The sequence below is a fragment of the Nerophis lumbriciformis genome, linkage group LG02 (assembly GCF_033978685.3).
Source record: "Nerophis lumbriciformis linkage group LG02, RoL_Nlum_v2.1, whole genome shotgun sequence".
Lineage (NCBI taxonomy): Eukaryota > Metazoa > Chordata > Actinopteri > Syngnathiformes > Syngnathidae > Nerophis > Nerophis lumbriciformis.
In genome coordinates this window covers 7,446,694-7,465,000 of record NC_084549.2, presented here as the reverse complement: position 1 = coordinate 7,465,000, position 18,307 = coordinate 7,446,694, and the positions used below count along the sequence as shown (strand labels likewise).

At 45.9% G+C, this 18,307-nt stretch overlaps 1 protein-coding gene across 2 annotated transcripts in view; it reads left to right on the top strand.

Moving 5' to 3' along the window:
- LOC133580422 (protocadherin-15-like) overlaps positions 1–18,307 on the top strand; it is an 888,230-nt gene that overhangs the window by 624,467 nt on the left and 245,456 nt on the right. For both annotated transcript variants that reach the window (XM_061934831.1, XM_061934743.1), the window contains 2 exons: positions 8,875–9,015; positions 13,927–14,039. In XM_061934831.1, the coding sequence (XP_061790815.1) occupies positions 8,875–9,015; positions 13,927–14,039 (254 nt within the window). The remainder of the gene's footprint in view (positions 1–8,874; positions 9,016–13,926; positions 14,040–18,307) is intronic.

The following is an 18,307-nucleotide window of genomic DNA, read 5'->3' as shown; positions in this document are numbered from 1 at the left end:
CCATCCATCCATCCATCCATCCATCTTCTTCCGCTTATCCGAGGTCGGGTCGCGGGGGCAGCAGCCTAAGCAGGGAAGCCCAGACTTCCCTCTCCCCAGCCACTTCGTCCAGCTCTTCCCGTGGGACCCCAAGGCGTTCCCAGGCCAGCCGGGAGACATAGTCTTCCCAACGTGTCCTGGGTCTTCCCCGCGGCCTCCAACCGGTCGGACGTGCCCTAAACACCTCCCTAGGGAGGCGCTCGGGTGGCATCCTGACCAGATGCCCGAACCACCTCATCTGGCTCCTCTCGATGTGGAGGAGCAGCGGCTTTACTTTGAGCTCCCCCCGGATGGCAGAGCTTCTCACCCTATCTCTAAGGGAGAGCCCCGCCACCCGGCGGAGAAAACTCATTTTGGCCGCTTGTACCCGTGATCTTGTCCTTTTGGTCATAACCCAAAGCTCATGACCATAGGTGCGGATGGGAACGTAGATCGACCGGTAAATTGAGAGCTTTGCCTTCCGGCTCAGCTCCTTCTTCACCACAACGGATCGATACAGCGTCCGCATTACTGAAGACGCCGCACCGATCCGCCTGTCGATCTCACGATCCACTCTTCCCTCACTCGTGAACAAGACTCCGAGGTACTTGAACTCCTCCACTTGGGGCAAGATCTCCTCCCCAACCCGGAGATGGCACTCCACCCTTTTCCGGGCGAGAACCATGGACTCGGACTTGGAGGTGCTGATTCTCATCCCAGTCGCTTCACACTCGGCTGCGAACCGATCCAGCGAGAGCTGAAGATCCTGGCCAGATGAAGCCATCAGGACCACATCATCCGCAAAAAGCAGAGACCTAATCCTGCAGCCACCAAACCGGATCCCCTCAACGCCTTGACTGCGCCTAGAAATTTTGTCCATAAAAGTTATGAACAGAATCGGTGACAAAGGGCAGCTTTGGCGGAGTCCAACCCTCACTGGAAACGTGTCCGACTTACTGCCGGCAATGCGGACCAAGCTCTGGCACTCTGGCCGCTCCCTGTATGCTCAGTGCCAAAACACTATCTTACACCACATATTTCACATATTTTAATTTCCCTTTAAACCATGTCCGAATAGGAGTAGGAAGAAGCAAAGCTTATTTAATCCTACCCCTTTTCCATTTACCTAACAATTACGAACACTTTGTGTTCGTGTTTGAGCCGAAACCAGACGGAATTGGATCGGTACGTATAAAAATAGCCGCTATAGATTGTAGTAAATGTAGTTTAGCATTGCAGCAAATGGTCATTTCCCCTGTGATAATTCACAAAGAAGCTTCTACCTCCAGGGAATCCAGTCCCCTAGGCAACAGACTCGGCTCGGGCAATTGGCGCCCAGAACAATAAATAAATATTAAAAGCTCAGACTGTATTCAAGGTTCTTGGGGACAAAACTGCTGTAAGAAAAAACAATGAAGATGATCCTCAAGGAAGTGTGATTATTCTTAATTAAAGGGCCACTATTACAGTCCTTTACTGTGGAGCCTGGATGGTTGGATTTTATACGGAACTTTCTCCTCTTGTCACAATAAAAAAGCACTTTGAAGGAATAAAATAACACTATTCAATCCCAATTGATCTGTTCCAAGGTCATCAACACTACACATCTTAACGTTCTGTCACACATTTGTAAAAACAAACGTTTTCTCAATGATAACGTTGAGAGATTAGGTGAGTTTATTCATGCACAGTTTGAAGGAAGCTCATTTTCAGCTGTTCTATTATTATTGCTGCTTTAGCCATATTGTACTCTCTCTCAGTCGTACTCAGACCAGCTTCCATCGGAGTCTCTAATCATTCCGGTTCTCCATACACCCGGCCAGCTCCGTAGAGCTTTCAGCTCCGGTATCTTTCTTCAGGATGTCCACGTACGTTAACGCGGGACGTCCTCGCGATCGATGCCTGTGCATGGGTTCCCATAGGACCAGCCTGCTGGTCCTATGGGAATCCCGATGTCTGTGGCAGTGGCCGACCAGCCTCATCCTCCTAGCTGTCTCCAATCATTCCGGTTCTCCATACACCCGGCCAGCTCTGTAGAGCTTTCAGCTCCGGCATCTTTCTTCAAGATGTCCACGTACGTTAACGCGGGACGTCCTCGCGATCGATGCCCATGCAAGGGTTCCCATAGGACCAGCCTGCTGGCCGGGAGCTCCCGATGTCTGAGGCAGTGGCCGGCCAGCCTCATCCTCCTAGCTGTTACCTTCTTGCTGAGCCTCGGCAGTTGCCCGTAAAGGTCCTTGGATTTTATAAGGAACTTTCTCCTCTTGTCCCAATAAAAAAAAACACTTTGAAGGACTAAAATAACACTATTCAATCCCAAGGTGCAACAGCACAATTAAACTGTTCCAAGGTCATCAACACTACACATCTTAACGTTTTGTCACAAATTTGTAAAAACAAACGTTTTCTCAATGATAACGTTGAGAGATTAGGTGAGTTTATTCATGCATAGTTTGAAGGAAGCTCATTTTCAGGCGTTTGTTCTATTATTATTGCTGCTTTAGTCATATTATACTCTCTCTCAGTCGTCCTCGGACCAGCTTCCATCGGAGTCTCCAATCATTCCGGTTCTCCATACACCCGGCCAGCTCCGTAGAACTTTCAGCTCCGGCATTTTTCTTCAGGATGTCCACGTACGTTAACGCGGGACGTCCTCGCGATCGATGCCCGTGCATGGGTTACCATAGGAACACCCTGGTGGCCGGGAGCTCCCGATGTCTGAGGCAGTGGCCGGCCAGCCTCATCCTCCTAGCTGTTACCTTCTTGCTGAGCCTCGGCAGTTGCTCGTAAAGGTCCTTGGATTTTATAAGGAACTTTCTCCTCTTGTCCCAATAAAAAAAACACTTTGAAGGACTAAAATAACACTATTCAATCCCAAGGTGCAACAGCACAATTAAACTGTTCCAAGGTCATCAACACTACACATCTTAACGTTTTGTCACACATTTGTAAAAACAAACGTTTTCTCAATGATAACGTTGAGAGATTAGGTGAGTTTATTCATGCACAGTTTGAAGGAAGCTCATTTTCAGCTGTTCTATTATTATTGCTGCTTTAGCCATATTGTACTATCTCTCAGTCGTACTCAGACCAGCTTCCATCGCAGTCTCCAATCGTTCCGGTTCTCCATACACCCGGCCAGCTCCGGCATCTTTCTTCAGGATGTCCACGTACGTTAGCACGGGACGTCCTCGCGATCGATGCCAGTGCATGGGTTCCCATAGGACCAGCCTGCTGGCCGGGAGCTCCCGATGTCTGAGGCAGTGGCCGGCCAGCCTCATCCTCCTAGCTGTTACCTTCTTGCTGAGCCTCGGCAGTTGCCCGTAAAGGTCCTTGGATTTTATAAGGAACTTTCTCCTCTTGTCACAATAAAAAAAACACTTTGAAGGGATAAAATAACACTATTCAATCCCAAGGTGCAACAGCACAATTGATCTTTTCCAAGGTCATCAACACTACACATCTTAACGTTTTGTCACACATTTGTAAAAACAAACGTTTTCTCAATGATAACTTTGAGAGATTAGGTGAGTTTATTCATGCACAGTTTGAAGGAAGCTCATTTTCAGCTGTTCTATTATTATTGCTGCTTTAGCCATATTGTACTCTCTCTCAGTCGTACTCAGACCAGCTTCCATCGGAGTCTCTAATCATTCCGGTTCTCCATACACCCGGCCAGCTCCGTAGAGCTTTCAGCTCCGGTATCGTTCTTCAGGATGTCCACGTACGTTAACGCGGGACGTCCTCGCGATCGATGCCTGTGCATGGGTTCCCATAGGACCAGCCTGCTGGTCCTATGGGAATCCCGATGTCTGTGGCAGTGGCCGACCAGCCTCATCCTCCTAGCTGTCTCCAATCATTCCGGTTCTCCATACACCCGGCCAGCTCTGTAGAGCTTTCAGCTCCGGCATCTTTCTTCAAGATGTCCACGTACGTTAACGCGGGACGTCCTCGCGATCGATGCCCATGCAAGGGTTCCCATAGGACCAGCCTGCTGGCCGGGAGCTCCCGATGTCTGAGGCAGTGGCCGGCCAGCCTCATCCTCCTAGCTGTTACCTTCTTGCTGAGCCTCGGCAGTTGCCCGTAAAGGTCCTTGGATTTTATAAGGAACTTTCTCCTCTTGTCCCAATAAAAAAAACACTTTGAAGGACTAAAATAACACTATTCAATCCCAAGGTGCAACAGCACAATTAAACTGTTCCAAGGTCATCAACACTACACATCTTAACGTTTTGTCACAAATTTGTAAAAACAAACGTTTTCTCAATGATAACGTTGAGAGATTAGGTGAGTTTATTCATGCATAGTTTGAAGGAAGCTCATTTTCAGGCGTTTGTTCTATTATTATTGCTGCTTTAGTCATATTATACTCTCTCTCAGTCGTCCTCGGACCAGCTTCCATCGGAGTCTCCAATCATTCCGGTTCTCCATACACCCGGCCAACTCCGTAGAACTTTCAGCTCCGGCATTTTTCTTCAGGATGTCCACGTACGTTAACGCGGGACGTCCTCGCGATCGATGCCTGTGCATGGGTTCCCATAGGACCAGCCTGCTGGTCCTATGGGAATCCCGATGTCTGTGGCAGTGGCCGACCAGCCTCATACTCCTAGCTGTCTCCAATCATTCCGGTTCTCCATACACCCGGCCAGCTCCGTAGAGCTTTCAGCTCCGGCATCTTTCTTCTGGATGTCCACGTACGTTAACGCGGGACGTCCTCGCGATCGATGCCTGTGCATGGGTTCCCATAGGACCAGCCTGCTGGCCGGGAGCTCCCGATGTCTGTGGCAGTGGCCGACCAGCCTCATCCTCCTAGCTGTTACCTTCTTGCTGAGCCTTGGCAGTTGCCCGTACAGGTCCTTGTTGGTGATGTGGATGTTCTGGTCCACATTCAGAACAGCTCGTATCATTCTGGTGTAGCACCCATCTAGGGACTTCTGCAGGGTGGGTGGCAGGGTCCAGCTTTCGCAGACATACAGGAGGACAGACTCCACAGTGGCGTGGAATAGACTCAGCTTTATGTGTCGGGGGAGATTCGAGCACCACACTCTTGACATACCGTTCAGGGCCATCTACGCTAGTGCCTTCCTGACTTTAAGGTCTTGTCCTGTGGAGTTCATCCAGGAACCCGAGTACTTGAAGTCATTGACCTCTCGCAGAGCGTTGCCATCTGATGTTGTTATTGCCGGGTGGTCCATACATAGGTTATAGGTGATTACCTCAGTCTTCTTTGCGTTTAGTCTGAGGCCAACCCTGGCACATTCCACCTCCACTCTGTTCAGGAGTTCCTGTGCCTGCTCCACGCGATCAGCCAACAGGCAGATGTCATCAGCGTAGTCTAGGTCTACCAGGGGTTCTTCTAGACCAGGGGTGTCAAACTCAAATACAGAGTGGGCCAGAATTTAAAACTGAACAAAGCCGCGGGCCAAGTTTGAACAAAGTAACCTTTTAATAGGGACCCAAACAAGTTTTGCATTAAATATTGAACAAGTAAGGCTTATCTAACTTTATAGTGACATGCAAAATCCTGTTTCAAATAATAATAATAATAATTAAAAAATATCAATGGCATATCAAATACAATTTAAATAAAAATGTAATGCCTCTTTTCTATTTGCAGCCTTCTGAGGTAAATATCAACATTAACCTTTTCCACAGGCTAATAAATTAGAATATAAAATAATGAATAAACCTACCATTCAGGACTTTAAACTGCTCAGTTTGCAACACACTGATCTAATCTGATGTGCCCAAGCCAGATACCTGCCATATTTTCTTGGATGCTAGTTCATTCATGTCGGGGCTCAGGCTTTGAGCTGAGGCAACCTTCATTATCAAACGAAGGTGTTCATCAGTCATTATATCTCGTAGTCCACCCGGACCACAGTCTTGGAGGCGTGCTTTAAAGGCACTGCGTTTATCGTCCTCTACGAGCTGTCGTCACTTCCGCTTTTCATTCATTCCAACAACGTGCCGGCCCGATCACAAAATATGTTCGGCTTCTGTACACACACACATGAATAACTTTATTAACTTTAACACTGTTACAAATATATGCCACACTGTGAATCCACACCAAACAAGAATGACAAACACATTTCGGGAGAACATCCGCACAGTAACACAACATAAACACAACAAAACAAATATCCAGAATCCCATGCAGTGTAGTGCCGGATAATGCACCCCTGGCGTAGAATGCACCCCCTGACGGGAGTGTTATATCAACTAAAGCCCACACTTAAAGTTTCCACGTGCAAGATTGAATCTATTTAAAAAAGCTATTCAATAAGAAGCCAAAAGTGCTAAAACAATAATGTTTGTGTTGGAGGAGTTGTGAATGAATGAAATATGAAATCTGTGCAATGTTGATATTTACACATCTCATCTCTGCATATTTTACTAGAATACCCTTATGAGCATTACATACAATTGTGGTCAAAAGTTTACGTACACTTGTAAAGAACATAATGTCATGGCTGTCTTGAGTTTCCAATCATTTCTACAACTTTTATTTTTTTGTGATAGAGTGATTGGAGCACATACTTGTTAGTCAGTGTTCAAAAAACAAGAAAACAAATTACAAAAATGAGGGGTATTTTATTTGAACTAAGCAAAATTATCTGCCAATAGAACAAGAAAATTCGGCTTGTCAAGACTTTCCAAAACAAGCAAAATGAGCTAACCTCAATGTGTCATGATCCGTGGTCTGGATCATGTTTTTGTGTTTTGTGTTAGTTTTGGACTCCTTTTGTTATTGCTTGTGCACCTATGAGTTTGTTTCGTCACCATGGTTACTTATTATTTTCACCTGCCGCTTGTGTTCCCGACGCGCACCTGTTTTCCATCACTGACACTATTTAAGCCTGCCTTTCTGTTCACTCGTCCTGTCCTCCTTGTTTGCGGTAAGTTACAGTCACGTTGATTTGTTTCATGTTCCAGAGTCCTGTGCTAAGTGTTAGCCTTAGCTTCCCGTGCGTTCGGCACGCTTTTCTTTTGCTTGTTTTCTGTTTTTTATGTAAATAAATCACCTCATACCTTCACGTTTTTGTCCGGAGTGTCCGTGTTGCACTGAAGGAACGATCCCGCATCAATATGCGACCCCCACGTGACAGAAGGAGGACAGCTGCGCCCAGCCAGGCAGCAACCTCCATCCCGGCCGCCACCACCAGTCTTTCGGCCAGTCAAGCCGCAACCTCCGGGCCGCCCTCCACCTCCAGTCCGTCGGCATGCCAAGCCGCAACCCCCACCTGGACTACCTCCGCCATGCTCATGGCTAACCTCAGCCCGGGTGGGCCTGCAGACGCCACCATCATCTCCGGTGGGCTTGCAGACGCCACCATCTCTAGCTCCAGTTCCTGCTCCTCGGCTAGCTCCAGTCCCTGCTCCTCGGCTGGCTCCAGTTCCTGCTCCTCGGCTGGCTCAAGCTCCTGTACCTGCACCACGCCAGGCTCAAGCTCCTGTACCTGCACCACGCCAGGCTTCGCCGCCTGTACCTGCACCACGCCAGGCTTTGCCGCCTGTGCCTGCACCACGCCAGGCTTCGCCGCCTTTGCCTGCACCACGCCAGGCTTCGCCGCCTGTGCCTGCACCACGCCAAGCTTCGCCGCCTGCGCCACGCCAAGCTTTGCCGCCTATGCCTGCACCACGCCAAGCTTTCCCGCCTGTGCCTGCACCACGCCAAGCTTCGCCGCCTGTGCCTGCTACCACGCCTGACTCGTCTGCTGCTGCTACCACGCCTGACTCGTCTGCTGCTGCGTCCACGCCTGACTCGTCTACTGCTGCGTCCACGCCTGACTCGTCTACTGCTGCGTCCACGCCTGACTCGTCTGCTGCTGCGTCCACGCCTGCCGCGTCTGCTGCTGCGTCTACGCCTGCCACGTCCGCTGCTGCGTCCGCTGCTGCGTCCGCTGCTGCGTCCACGCCTGCCGCATCCACGCCTGCCACGTCTGCTGCTGCGTCCACGCCTGCCACGTCTACTGCTGCGTCCAAGCCTTCCATGACGGCGCCGACGCGCCCACCTCCCCGTCGACCACGCATGTGGCCGCTCCCTGGTCGTCTGCCTCGCCAAGTGCGCCCACTTCCCCGTCGGCCACGAATGTGGCCATTCCCTGGTCGCCCGCCTCGCCTGCTGCAGCGGCGTTCCACTCGCCGCCGCCACTTGACTTGTCCTCGGTGGATTCGGGGACACTTGGCCTGGCGACCCACCGCCAAGTCCTCCCTCCGCCCTCCCGTGACTTTTGACCCTGCTTGTCTTTTGTTTTGTTTTTGGACATCTTGTATCTGTCCTTGAGGAGGGGGTACTGTCATGACCCGTGGTCTGGATCATGTTTTTGTGTTTTCTGTTAGTTTTGGACTCCTTTTGTTATTGCTTGTGCACCTGTGAGTTTGTTTCGTCACCATGGTTACTTATTATTTCCACCTGCCGCTTGTGTTCCCGACGCGCACCTGTTTTCCATCACTGACACTATTTAAGCCTGCCTTTCTGTTCACTCGTCCTGTCCTCCTTGTTTGCGGTAAGCTACAGTCACGTTGATTTGTTTCATGTTCCAGAGTCCTGTGCTAAGTGTTAGCCTTAGCTTCCCTTGCGTTCGGCACGCTTTTCTTTTGCTTGTTTTCTGTTTTTTATGTAAATAAATCACCTTATACCTTCACGTTTTTGTCCGGAGTGTCCGTGTTGCACTGAAGGAACGATCCCGCATGAATATGCGACCCCCACGTGACACAATGAACCCAAAAATTAAACAAACAAGTTTTACCCAGGTACTAAAGAGCAAATCCTGTCTTGGTATTTTGGTGGTGGTAATTACTGTTCTGTCAATGTTTATTACCGTTTCCTCTCATCTCCTTGTTCTTTAGGACACTCCGGCCAGTTCTGTCCGCTACAGGGTGGACCAGGACAGGTCACCATACAGTGGCAGCATCTTTGACGTGGAGGAGGACACTGGGAGGGTCGTCACTAAAGTCAACCTCAACGAAGAGCCCAGTCTTACCTTTCAAGTGAGTGGAGGGCAACATAATTATAGTAGGAGTAGTAGTATTAGCAGTAGTAATAGTTATGTTCTTAAAGGGGAACATTATCACAATTTCAGAAGGGTTAAAACCATTAAAAATCAGTTCCCAGTGGCTTATTTTATTTTTCGAAGTTTTTTTCAAACTTTTACCCATCACGCAATATCCCTAAAAAAAGCTTCAAAGTGCCTGATTTTAACCATCGTTATATACACCCATCCATTTTCCTGTGACGTCACATAGTGATGCCAATACAAACAAACATGGCGGATAGAACAGCAAGCTATAGCGACATTAGCTCGGATTCAGACTCGGATTTCAGCGGCTTAAGCGATTCAACAGATTACGCATGTATTGAAACGGATGGTTGTAGTGTGGAGGCAGGTAGCGAAAACCAATTTGAAGAAGAAACTGAAGCTATTGAGCCATATCGGTTTGAACCGTATGCAAGCGAAACCGACGAAAACGACACGACAGCCAGCGACACGGGAGAAAGCGAGGACGAATTCGGCGATCGCCTTCTAACCAACGATTGGTATGTGTTTGTTTGGCATTAAAGGAAACTAACAACTATGAACTAGGTTTACAGCATATGAAATACATTTGGCAACAACATGCACTTTGAGAGTGCAGACAGCCCAATTTTCATCAATTAATATATTCTGTAGACATACCCTCATCCGCTCTCTTTGCCTGAAAGCTGATCTGTCCAGTTTTGGAGTTGATGGCAGCAGGCCAGGGAAGCTAGGGTCGATATTCTTCTCTTGATCATCTTCGGTGGCATAAGGGACGGTGTGAGCCAAGACATCCAGGGGGTTTAGCTCGCTCGTCTGCGGGAACAAACTGCCGCCATTGCTTGCCGTGCTACCGAGGTCCTTTGTCCCTGAATTGCTCACACACTCCGGCAGATTCAATGGGGGTCTGGCGGCAGATTTCTTTGACTTTATCGTTGGAAATGCATCTGCTTTGAGTGTCGCAGGATATCCACACATTATTGCCATCTCTTGTCGTAGCATAGCTTTCGTCGGTAAAGTGTGCGGAACAAACGTCCAATTTCTTGCCACTTTCGCATCTTTGGGCCACTGGTGCAACTTGAATCCGTCCCTGTCCGTGTTGTTACACCCTCCGACAACACACCGACGAGGCATGATGTCTCCAAGGTACGGAAAACAGTCGAAAAAACGGAAAATAACAGGGCTGATTTGACTCGGTGTTTGAGAAAATGGCGGATTGCTTCCCGATGTTACGTCACGTTGTTATTAGAAAGGCGTTTAATTCGCCAAAATTCACCCATTTAGAGTTCGGAAATCGGTTAAAAAAATATATGGTCTTTTTTCTGCAACATCAAGGTATATATTGACGCTTACATAGGTCTGGTGATAATGTTCCCCTTTAAATCTGCTGCTATAAAAACATTTGTTATTGCTTTAGCCCTGCCTGACTCGCCGAGGAGAGGCTGCTTGAATGCGGTGGGAGCTGTGTTTGTTCGTTTTTCCCTTCGTTGAAGCGATAATATCCATTGTTGTATCGCACCGCGAAACCGAAACATTCCCAAACGGGAGATCTTAACGAGGCAGGAGGGTCTTCCAGCTCTGGCTTTTGCGTGTTGTAGTAGCCCGGTCGTTGCGAGCATGCCGTGTGTTGTCTTGAATGCAACCCCTGACGAGAGTGTTGTATCAACTAAAGCCCACACTTAAACTCTCCACTGCAAGATTGAATCTATTTAAAAAAGTTATTTCATAAGAAGCCAAAAAGTGCAAAAACAATAATGTTCGTGTTGGAGGAGTTGTGAATGACTGCAGGGCCACAACATAGGCCTGGTGATAATGTTCCCCTTTAATATTCTTTAGCTGACAACTACAGTATCTTCACTATGGAGCGCACCGGTATTTAAGTCGTCCCACCAAATTTTAGAAGAAAAACATATTTAGGGCCCGCATGGCCCATTGCATAGGGGAGTCCTTATGCAATGGGACATAAGGACCTATTGAATTTGTAAGGTTTTATTATTATTATTATACCGGCCGCCTCTTTGAGCTGCAATTTGACCCACTTAACATGCTTCAAAACTCACCATATTTGACGCACACGTCAGGACCTGCGAAAATTGCCTTTTGATAAAAAAACCACACCCCAAAAATAAAAATTGCGCTCTAGCGCCCCCTAGGAAAAAAAAACTAGACTGCCTGTAACTCCCACTAGGAAGGTCGGAGAGACATGAAACAAAAACCTCTATGTAGGTCTGACTTACACCTACCTTTCATAATTGTATATCCTCGGGCAAAAATCAACAGGAAGTTGGCAATTCCCCCTTCAAGACAAAAAAAGTACTAAAAACAGTCACTTTTGCCTCTTTGAGCCCTTTAACATGCTTCAAAACTCACCAAACTAAACACACACATCATGACTGGCAAATATTGCGATCTAATAAAAAAACCTAACCCCAAATTTAAAAATTGCGCTCTTGAGCAATTTTTTAATAAAACGGAGAAAAAACTGCTCCTCGGAAGAAAAAAATGACAAAACTGCCTGTAGCTCCCACCGGGAAGGTCGGAGAGACATGAAACAAAAACCTCTCCGTAGGTCTCACTTAGACCTACATTTCATAAATTGACAACCCCCAGCAAAAATCTACAGGAAGTTTGCTATTCCCCCTTCAACACAACATTTTTGTAAAAACCGGTCACCTTTCTTCAAACATTATCTCCTCTGAGCGTGTTTGACGTTTCGGCTTCAAACTAACACAGGAGAGAGATTGAACCCTTCTAATTGAAAGTTAGTGAAAGAGTTTTGATACCGGCTCCGGTTTTGATTTTATGACCCTTCAAATAGCCGCTACGCTGATGCTGCTGTTTTTTCAAGAATCCTGCTTAAAAGCAGGAAGCACCAGCGTGCCCACACAATGCAGACAAGGTAGGTACACTAAACAAAAGTATTGGGACAATTCGGACTAAAAGTAGGCAAAAGTATTGGGACACTTATGACGAAAACTGAACAAAAGTATTGGGACACTTACACTGGAAAAAAAATATTGGGACACTTAGGAATACCACTGAACAAAAGTATTGGGACACTTAGGACTACCACTGGACACAAGTATTGGGACACTTACACTGGACAAAAGTATTGGGACACTTGGGACTAAAACTTGACAAAAGTATTTGGACACTTTGGACTAGCACCTGCCAAATACGCGGGCCCGACCAATGCTGCTTGCAGCTTTAATTTTACATGTATTTGCCGCACCAGACTGTAAGCCGCATTTGTCAAAATTGAAAGAACAAATATGTCCATCCATCCATCTTCTTCCGCTTATCTGAGGTCGGGTCGCGGGGGCAGCAGCCTAAGCAGGGAAGCCCAGACTTCCCTCTCCCCAGCCACTTCGTCCAGCTCTTCCCGTGGGACCCCGAGGCGTTCCCAGGCCAGCCGGGAGACATAGTCTTCCCAACGTGTCCTGGGTCTTCCCCGCGGCCTCCTACCGGTCGGACGTGCCCTAAACACCTCCCGAGGGAGGCGTTCGGGTGGCATCCTGACCAGATGCCCGAACCACCTCATCTGGCTCCTCTCGATGTGGAGGAGCAGCGGCTTTACTTTGAGCTCCCCCCGGATGGCAGAGCTTCTCACCCTATCTCTAAGGGAGAGCCCCGCCACCCGGCGGAGGAAACTCATTTCGGCCGCTTGTACCCGTGATCTTGTCCTTTCGGTCATAACCCAAAGCTCATGACCATAGGTGAGGATGGGAACATAGATCGACCGGTAAATTGAGAGCTTTGCCTTCCGGCTCAGCTCCTTCTTCACCACAACGGATCGATACAGCGTCCGCATTACTGAAGACGCCGCACCGATCCGCCTGTCGATCTCACGATCCACTCTTCCCTCACTCGTGAACAAGACTCCGAGGTACTTGAACTCCTCCACTTGGGGCAAGATCTCCTCCCCAACCCGGAGATGGCACTCCACCCTTTTCCGGGCGAGAACCATGGACTCGGACTTGGAGGTGCTGATTCTCATCCCAGTCGCTTCACACTCGGCTGCGAACCGATCCAGTGAGAGCTGAAGATCCTGGCCAGATGAAGCCATCAGGGAGTACGGGGTATCAGACTGTCTGATTGTGGCAGTCCGCTCCCTGTATGATCAGTGCCAGAGCTTGGTCCGCATGGCCGGTAGTAAGTCGGACACGTTTCCAGTGAGGGTTGGACTCCGCCAAGGCTGCCCTTTGTCACCCATTCTGTTCATAACTTTTATGGACAGAATTTCTAGGCGCAATCAAGGCGTTGAGGGGATCTGGTTTGGTGGCTGCAGGATTAGGTCTCTGCTTTTTGCAGATGATGTGGTCCTGATGGCTTCATCTGGCCAGGATCTTCAGCTCTCACTGGATCGGTTCGCAGCCGAGTGTGAAGCGACTGGGATGAGAATCAGCACCTCCAAGTCCGAGTCCATGGTTCTCGCCCGGAAAAGAGAAAGAACAAATATGTGACTAACATTATTTTCTGGGTTTTGCAGGCCACATAAAACAATGTTTAGATTGATGACATTTTTCAATTTCTTTTTTTGCAGTGATGCAAACCAGATTACACTTCCACATCTTGTTATGTAAAGCTATCAACCCAATGTGACCTGGCTTAGTTTTGTGTTGTTTTTTTAAATTTTTTTAGTATAGCTTTCAAAGAGAAACAGGTGCTCTGGGACATTTTGTGCTAATGACGCTGTCTCGCTTATGCTTTTTCAAGCTCTATTGTAACACAATGCTTGCCTTTCTCTCCCTCCTAAAACATCTGTTTTTTTGTTTTGTTTATATATCCGTCCTTTTTTGTGCTTGTAAAATGAATGATTGCTGCTGTAAACAACATGTAACATCTCGTTTTTTTTGCCTTCCTGCCTGTGTGTGTTTGTGTGCAGTTGTTTGTTATCGCCTTTGACGCCGGTGAGCCTGTGAAGACTAACAGCACCGTGGTGGAGATCACCGTCCTTCAGCCCTCGCGCATCCCCATATTCACCCAGGAGGAGTACAGGTGCCTTCATTATTTACTTATATATATATATTAACCTAAAACGCCATGACAATTACAAACCCCGTTTCCATATGAGTTGGGAAATTGTGTTAGATGTAAATATAAACGGAATACAATGATTTGCAAATCCTTTTCAACCCATATTCAGTTGAATGCACTACAAAGACAACATATTTAATGTTCAAACTCATAAACTTTATTTTTTTCTTGCAAATAATAATTACCTTAGAATTTCATGGCTGCAACACGTGACAAAGTAGTTGGGAAAGGGCATGTTCACCACTGTGTTACATGGCCTTTCCTTTTAAAAACACATTTTTGAAGCTTCTCAGGTGGAATTCCTTCCCATTCTTGCTTGATGTACAGCTTAAGTCGTTCAACAGTCCGGGGGTCTCCGTTGTGGTATTTTAGGCTTCATAATGCGCCACACATTTTCAATGGGAGACAGGTCTGGACTACAGGCAGGCCAATCTAGTACCCGCACTCTTATACTATGAAACCAGGTTGATGTAACACGTGGCTTGGCATTGTCTTGCTGAAATAAGCAGGGGCGTCCATGGTAATGTTGCTTGGATGGCAACATATGTTGCTCCAAAACCTTTCATATGTACCTTTCAGCATTAATGGCGCCTTCACAGATGTGTAAGTTACCCATGTCTTGGGCACTAATACACCCCCATACCATCACACGTGCTGGCTTTTCAACTTTGCGCCTATAACAATCCGGATGGTTCTTTTCCTCTTTGACGACGTCCACAGTTTCCAAAAACAATTTGAAATGTGGACTTGTCAGACCCACAGAACACTTTTCCACTTTGTATCAGTCCATCTTAGATGAGCTCAGGCCCAGCGAAGCCGACAGAGTTTCTGGGTGTTGTTGATAAACGGTTTTCGCCTTGCATAGGAGAGTTTTAACTTGCACTTACAGATGTAGCGACCAACTGTAGTTACTGACAGTGGGTTTCTGAAGTGTTCCTGAGCCATTGTGGTGATATCCTTTACACACTTATGTCGCTTGTTGATGCAGTACAGGCTGAGGGATCGAAGGTCACGGGCTTAGCTGCTTACGTGCAGTGATGTCTCCAGATTCTCTGAACCCTTTGATGATATTACGGACCGTAGATGGTGAAATTCCTTGCAATAGCTGGTTGAGAAAGGTTTTTCTTAAACGGTTCAACAATTTGCTCACGCATTTGTTGACAAAGTGGTGACCCTCGCCCCATCCTTGTTTGTGAATGACTGAGCATTTCATGGAATCTACTTTTATACCCAATCATGGCACTCACCTGTTCCCAATTAGCCTGTTCAACTGTGGGATGTTCCAAATAAGTGTTTGATGAGCATTCCTCAACTTTATCAGTATTTATTGCCACCTTTCCCAACTTCTTTGTCACGTGTTGCTGGCATCAAATTCTAAAGTTAATGATTATTTGCAAAAAAAAAAAATTGTTATCAGTTTGAACATCAAATATGTTGTCTTTGCAGCATATTCAACTGAATATGGGTTGAAAATGAATTCCGTTTATATTTACATCTAGCACAATTTCCCAACTCATATGGAAACGGGGTTTGTAGAAGCAGCCCTTAATTGGAGAGAGGCTATAAAAAAACTGCATGCATGTCTTAATTGTCTAACTTTAGAAAAAGTCACCAGGAATAGGTGTCCCTTTAACCACATGCTCATTTATTAACACGTGTATTGCACAACACAGCAGAAGCAGTACCAATGTTGTAATAGGAATCAAACTGCTCAGTCGGCAAATATAAGTGCTCACGAGATTTTAGTACACAACTTTGGGCCTGATCTACTAAGATCCAAGTACCACACGCTCAACAATGTCTCTACAAAGTTTAAAATTGTGTGTATTTTTTAGCGAGCGTGTTGCCTGTGATCTACGGTGCAAACTGCCATATTTAAATGAGTTTGTCATGTACTACGCGGCTTTCACCATGGAAACACTCATTTACTGCACATCGTGCTCCTATCTTTTGCTGTGTTTTGAAACGTACACAACAGACCATTACTCGGAACCTTTTCTGGGCATTTTAGAAGCAGTCCTGCAAAACTCTCAACGAAACCCGTTTTTTTTTTTTTTTTTCCAGCATGCTAAATATGCGCCCTCGGAGCTAACTACGAGCATGCCTTTGAATGTTCCAGTCGCAAGAAAACTCATATTGCAAGAGTTTTTTATTTATATTACTAAAGGCTTAGTGGCCACATGCGTGGACAGCACCTTTTAGCTCTTATTTCCAAAATTGTGTACACTACTGAATTGGGGTCTTATGGCCACTTATGTGGACACGTGTACTGCCATCTGGTGGTGTCAGAAGAATATAACATACAACGGAATTTGAAAAAAAAAAGTGTAAAAATTAGAATTAGCATGTCACTAAACATGAAGTACACATTTGTGTACTTATGGACTAAGTACATCATATCAAAAGATGATTCTTAGGTTTTATTCTAATTAGGGTCCAATAAGCCCAAATAGCAAAGATAAATAAAAAAAAGCATGTAAACAAACAGCTTGGGCCTTAAGAGGTTTTAATGAAAAAAAAAAAAAAAATTGGAAAAAAAAATGAAAAGCTTGTGCAGACACCAATAAGCACCAATTTACCGTATTTTCCGGACTATAGAGAGCACCGGTATACTACATTTTAGGGGAAATTCCATATATTAGCCACATAGGACTGTAAGCAAAATGAGTTATTTACACAAAAATATTCTGTAAATGTTTATTTACATATTTTAATTGTTTCCAAGCGGTGTATGTAACAAGGCAGTAAAACGGCTGATCGAACAAAACAGAAGTCATGGTCATGGACCCATTAGCTGCAAAAGCTAGCTCTCCAATAAGCTAAACTTGACTGCAGAATTTGTGAAACTGAAAGCATACCAACAGAATACCGTTGTAAGTTATTTATACTAACACATAAACTTGTAAACGTGTTAGCATATTAGCGAATGAAAGTGTTGTTTAGTTTTGTTTCACTATATGGCACATATTTATGACAGTGTTGTTTAGTGTGGTTTCACCATATGGCACATTTTTATGACAGTGTTTGCATTGTTCATATTGCCACCCATTTTCTACCGCTTGTCCCTTTTGGGGTCGCAGGACCAACACAGATAGACAGACAACATGCTCTTATTATTATAATCAAATGACAGCAGTCATTTCCATTTCTAATATAAGTGTTTAGGCCCACTTACAATGACAATAACAACAAATATTGTTTTTCATGAACTGTGTACTTGTATTGTTTGTCTGGGTGGAGGTCCTGCTTTGGAAATAATTTGTACCCCTTTCAGACATTGCATTTAGTTCCCATTAAAACATTCACATGTTGCACAATGAGATGTAAGCAGGGGATCATGTGTACATTATTTTTTATTAATATTTATTTAATATACTAACAGCATTTTATGATTAATATTTATAAATGAAGATTCCTAATGAATGACACTAGAATAAGCACACATTTGATTGGTAAATCATAGTGTAACGACCTGGAATGACACTTTATGTGTGGTGTTGGAGTTGTCCGACTTTTTGTGTGGCTGTAAACGCATCACTGGCTAAGTGCCATTTGTGCATGTGTTGGCGCAAGTGAGAAAGAGCGAGCGGCTGCTGTTGATATAACAACGTTGCTTTCGGTCTGGTTTGTACTGCATAAAATGGATATATATTTTTTTACTAATGTTTTGGTGATGTGTTTATGGCCGACAATAAAGAGTTTTGCTCAGTAAAGTGATGGATGGAATTCATGTCCTCAAAGCGTCTCTACAGACGTTACAATATTTGAACAATGATGACGAAAACTGTCGAAAACTGTTATGCGCTTATTTTTTTTATTTGATTTTGTGCGTGGCATAGATTTGCCGTGCGCAGAGGACGCTTGAGCGGTGCGCAATTGCACAGGCGCGCACCTTAGAGGGAACGTTGTTTCTCTTGTTGCCTTATTTGTATTTGACTTTATTAAACAGGCACCCAATGTTATTAAAAAGTATGGATTTTGAATCGAGAATCGACTCTGAATCGAATCGTTACCCCAGAGAATTGAATGAATGGTGCGGTGTGCAAAGAGTGAATCTCTGCACACCGTACGATTCATTCAATTCTCCGGGGCAACGGCTGTGAAAGCCCTAGATCCGAGTCTTCCGGGTCCTGCGTCTTTGTCTTCCTCTCATTTTTTTTCACCCGCCGCATTAATGAGTTTGCAGTATAAATATGTATTGAATCCTTAGGGCGGTTGCGGCAAATCAT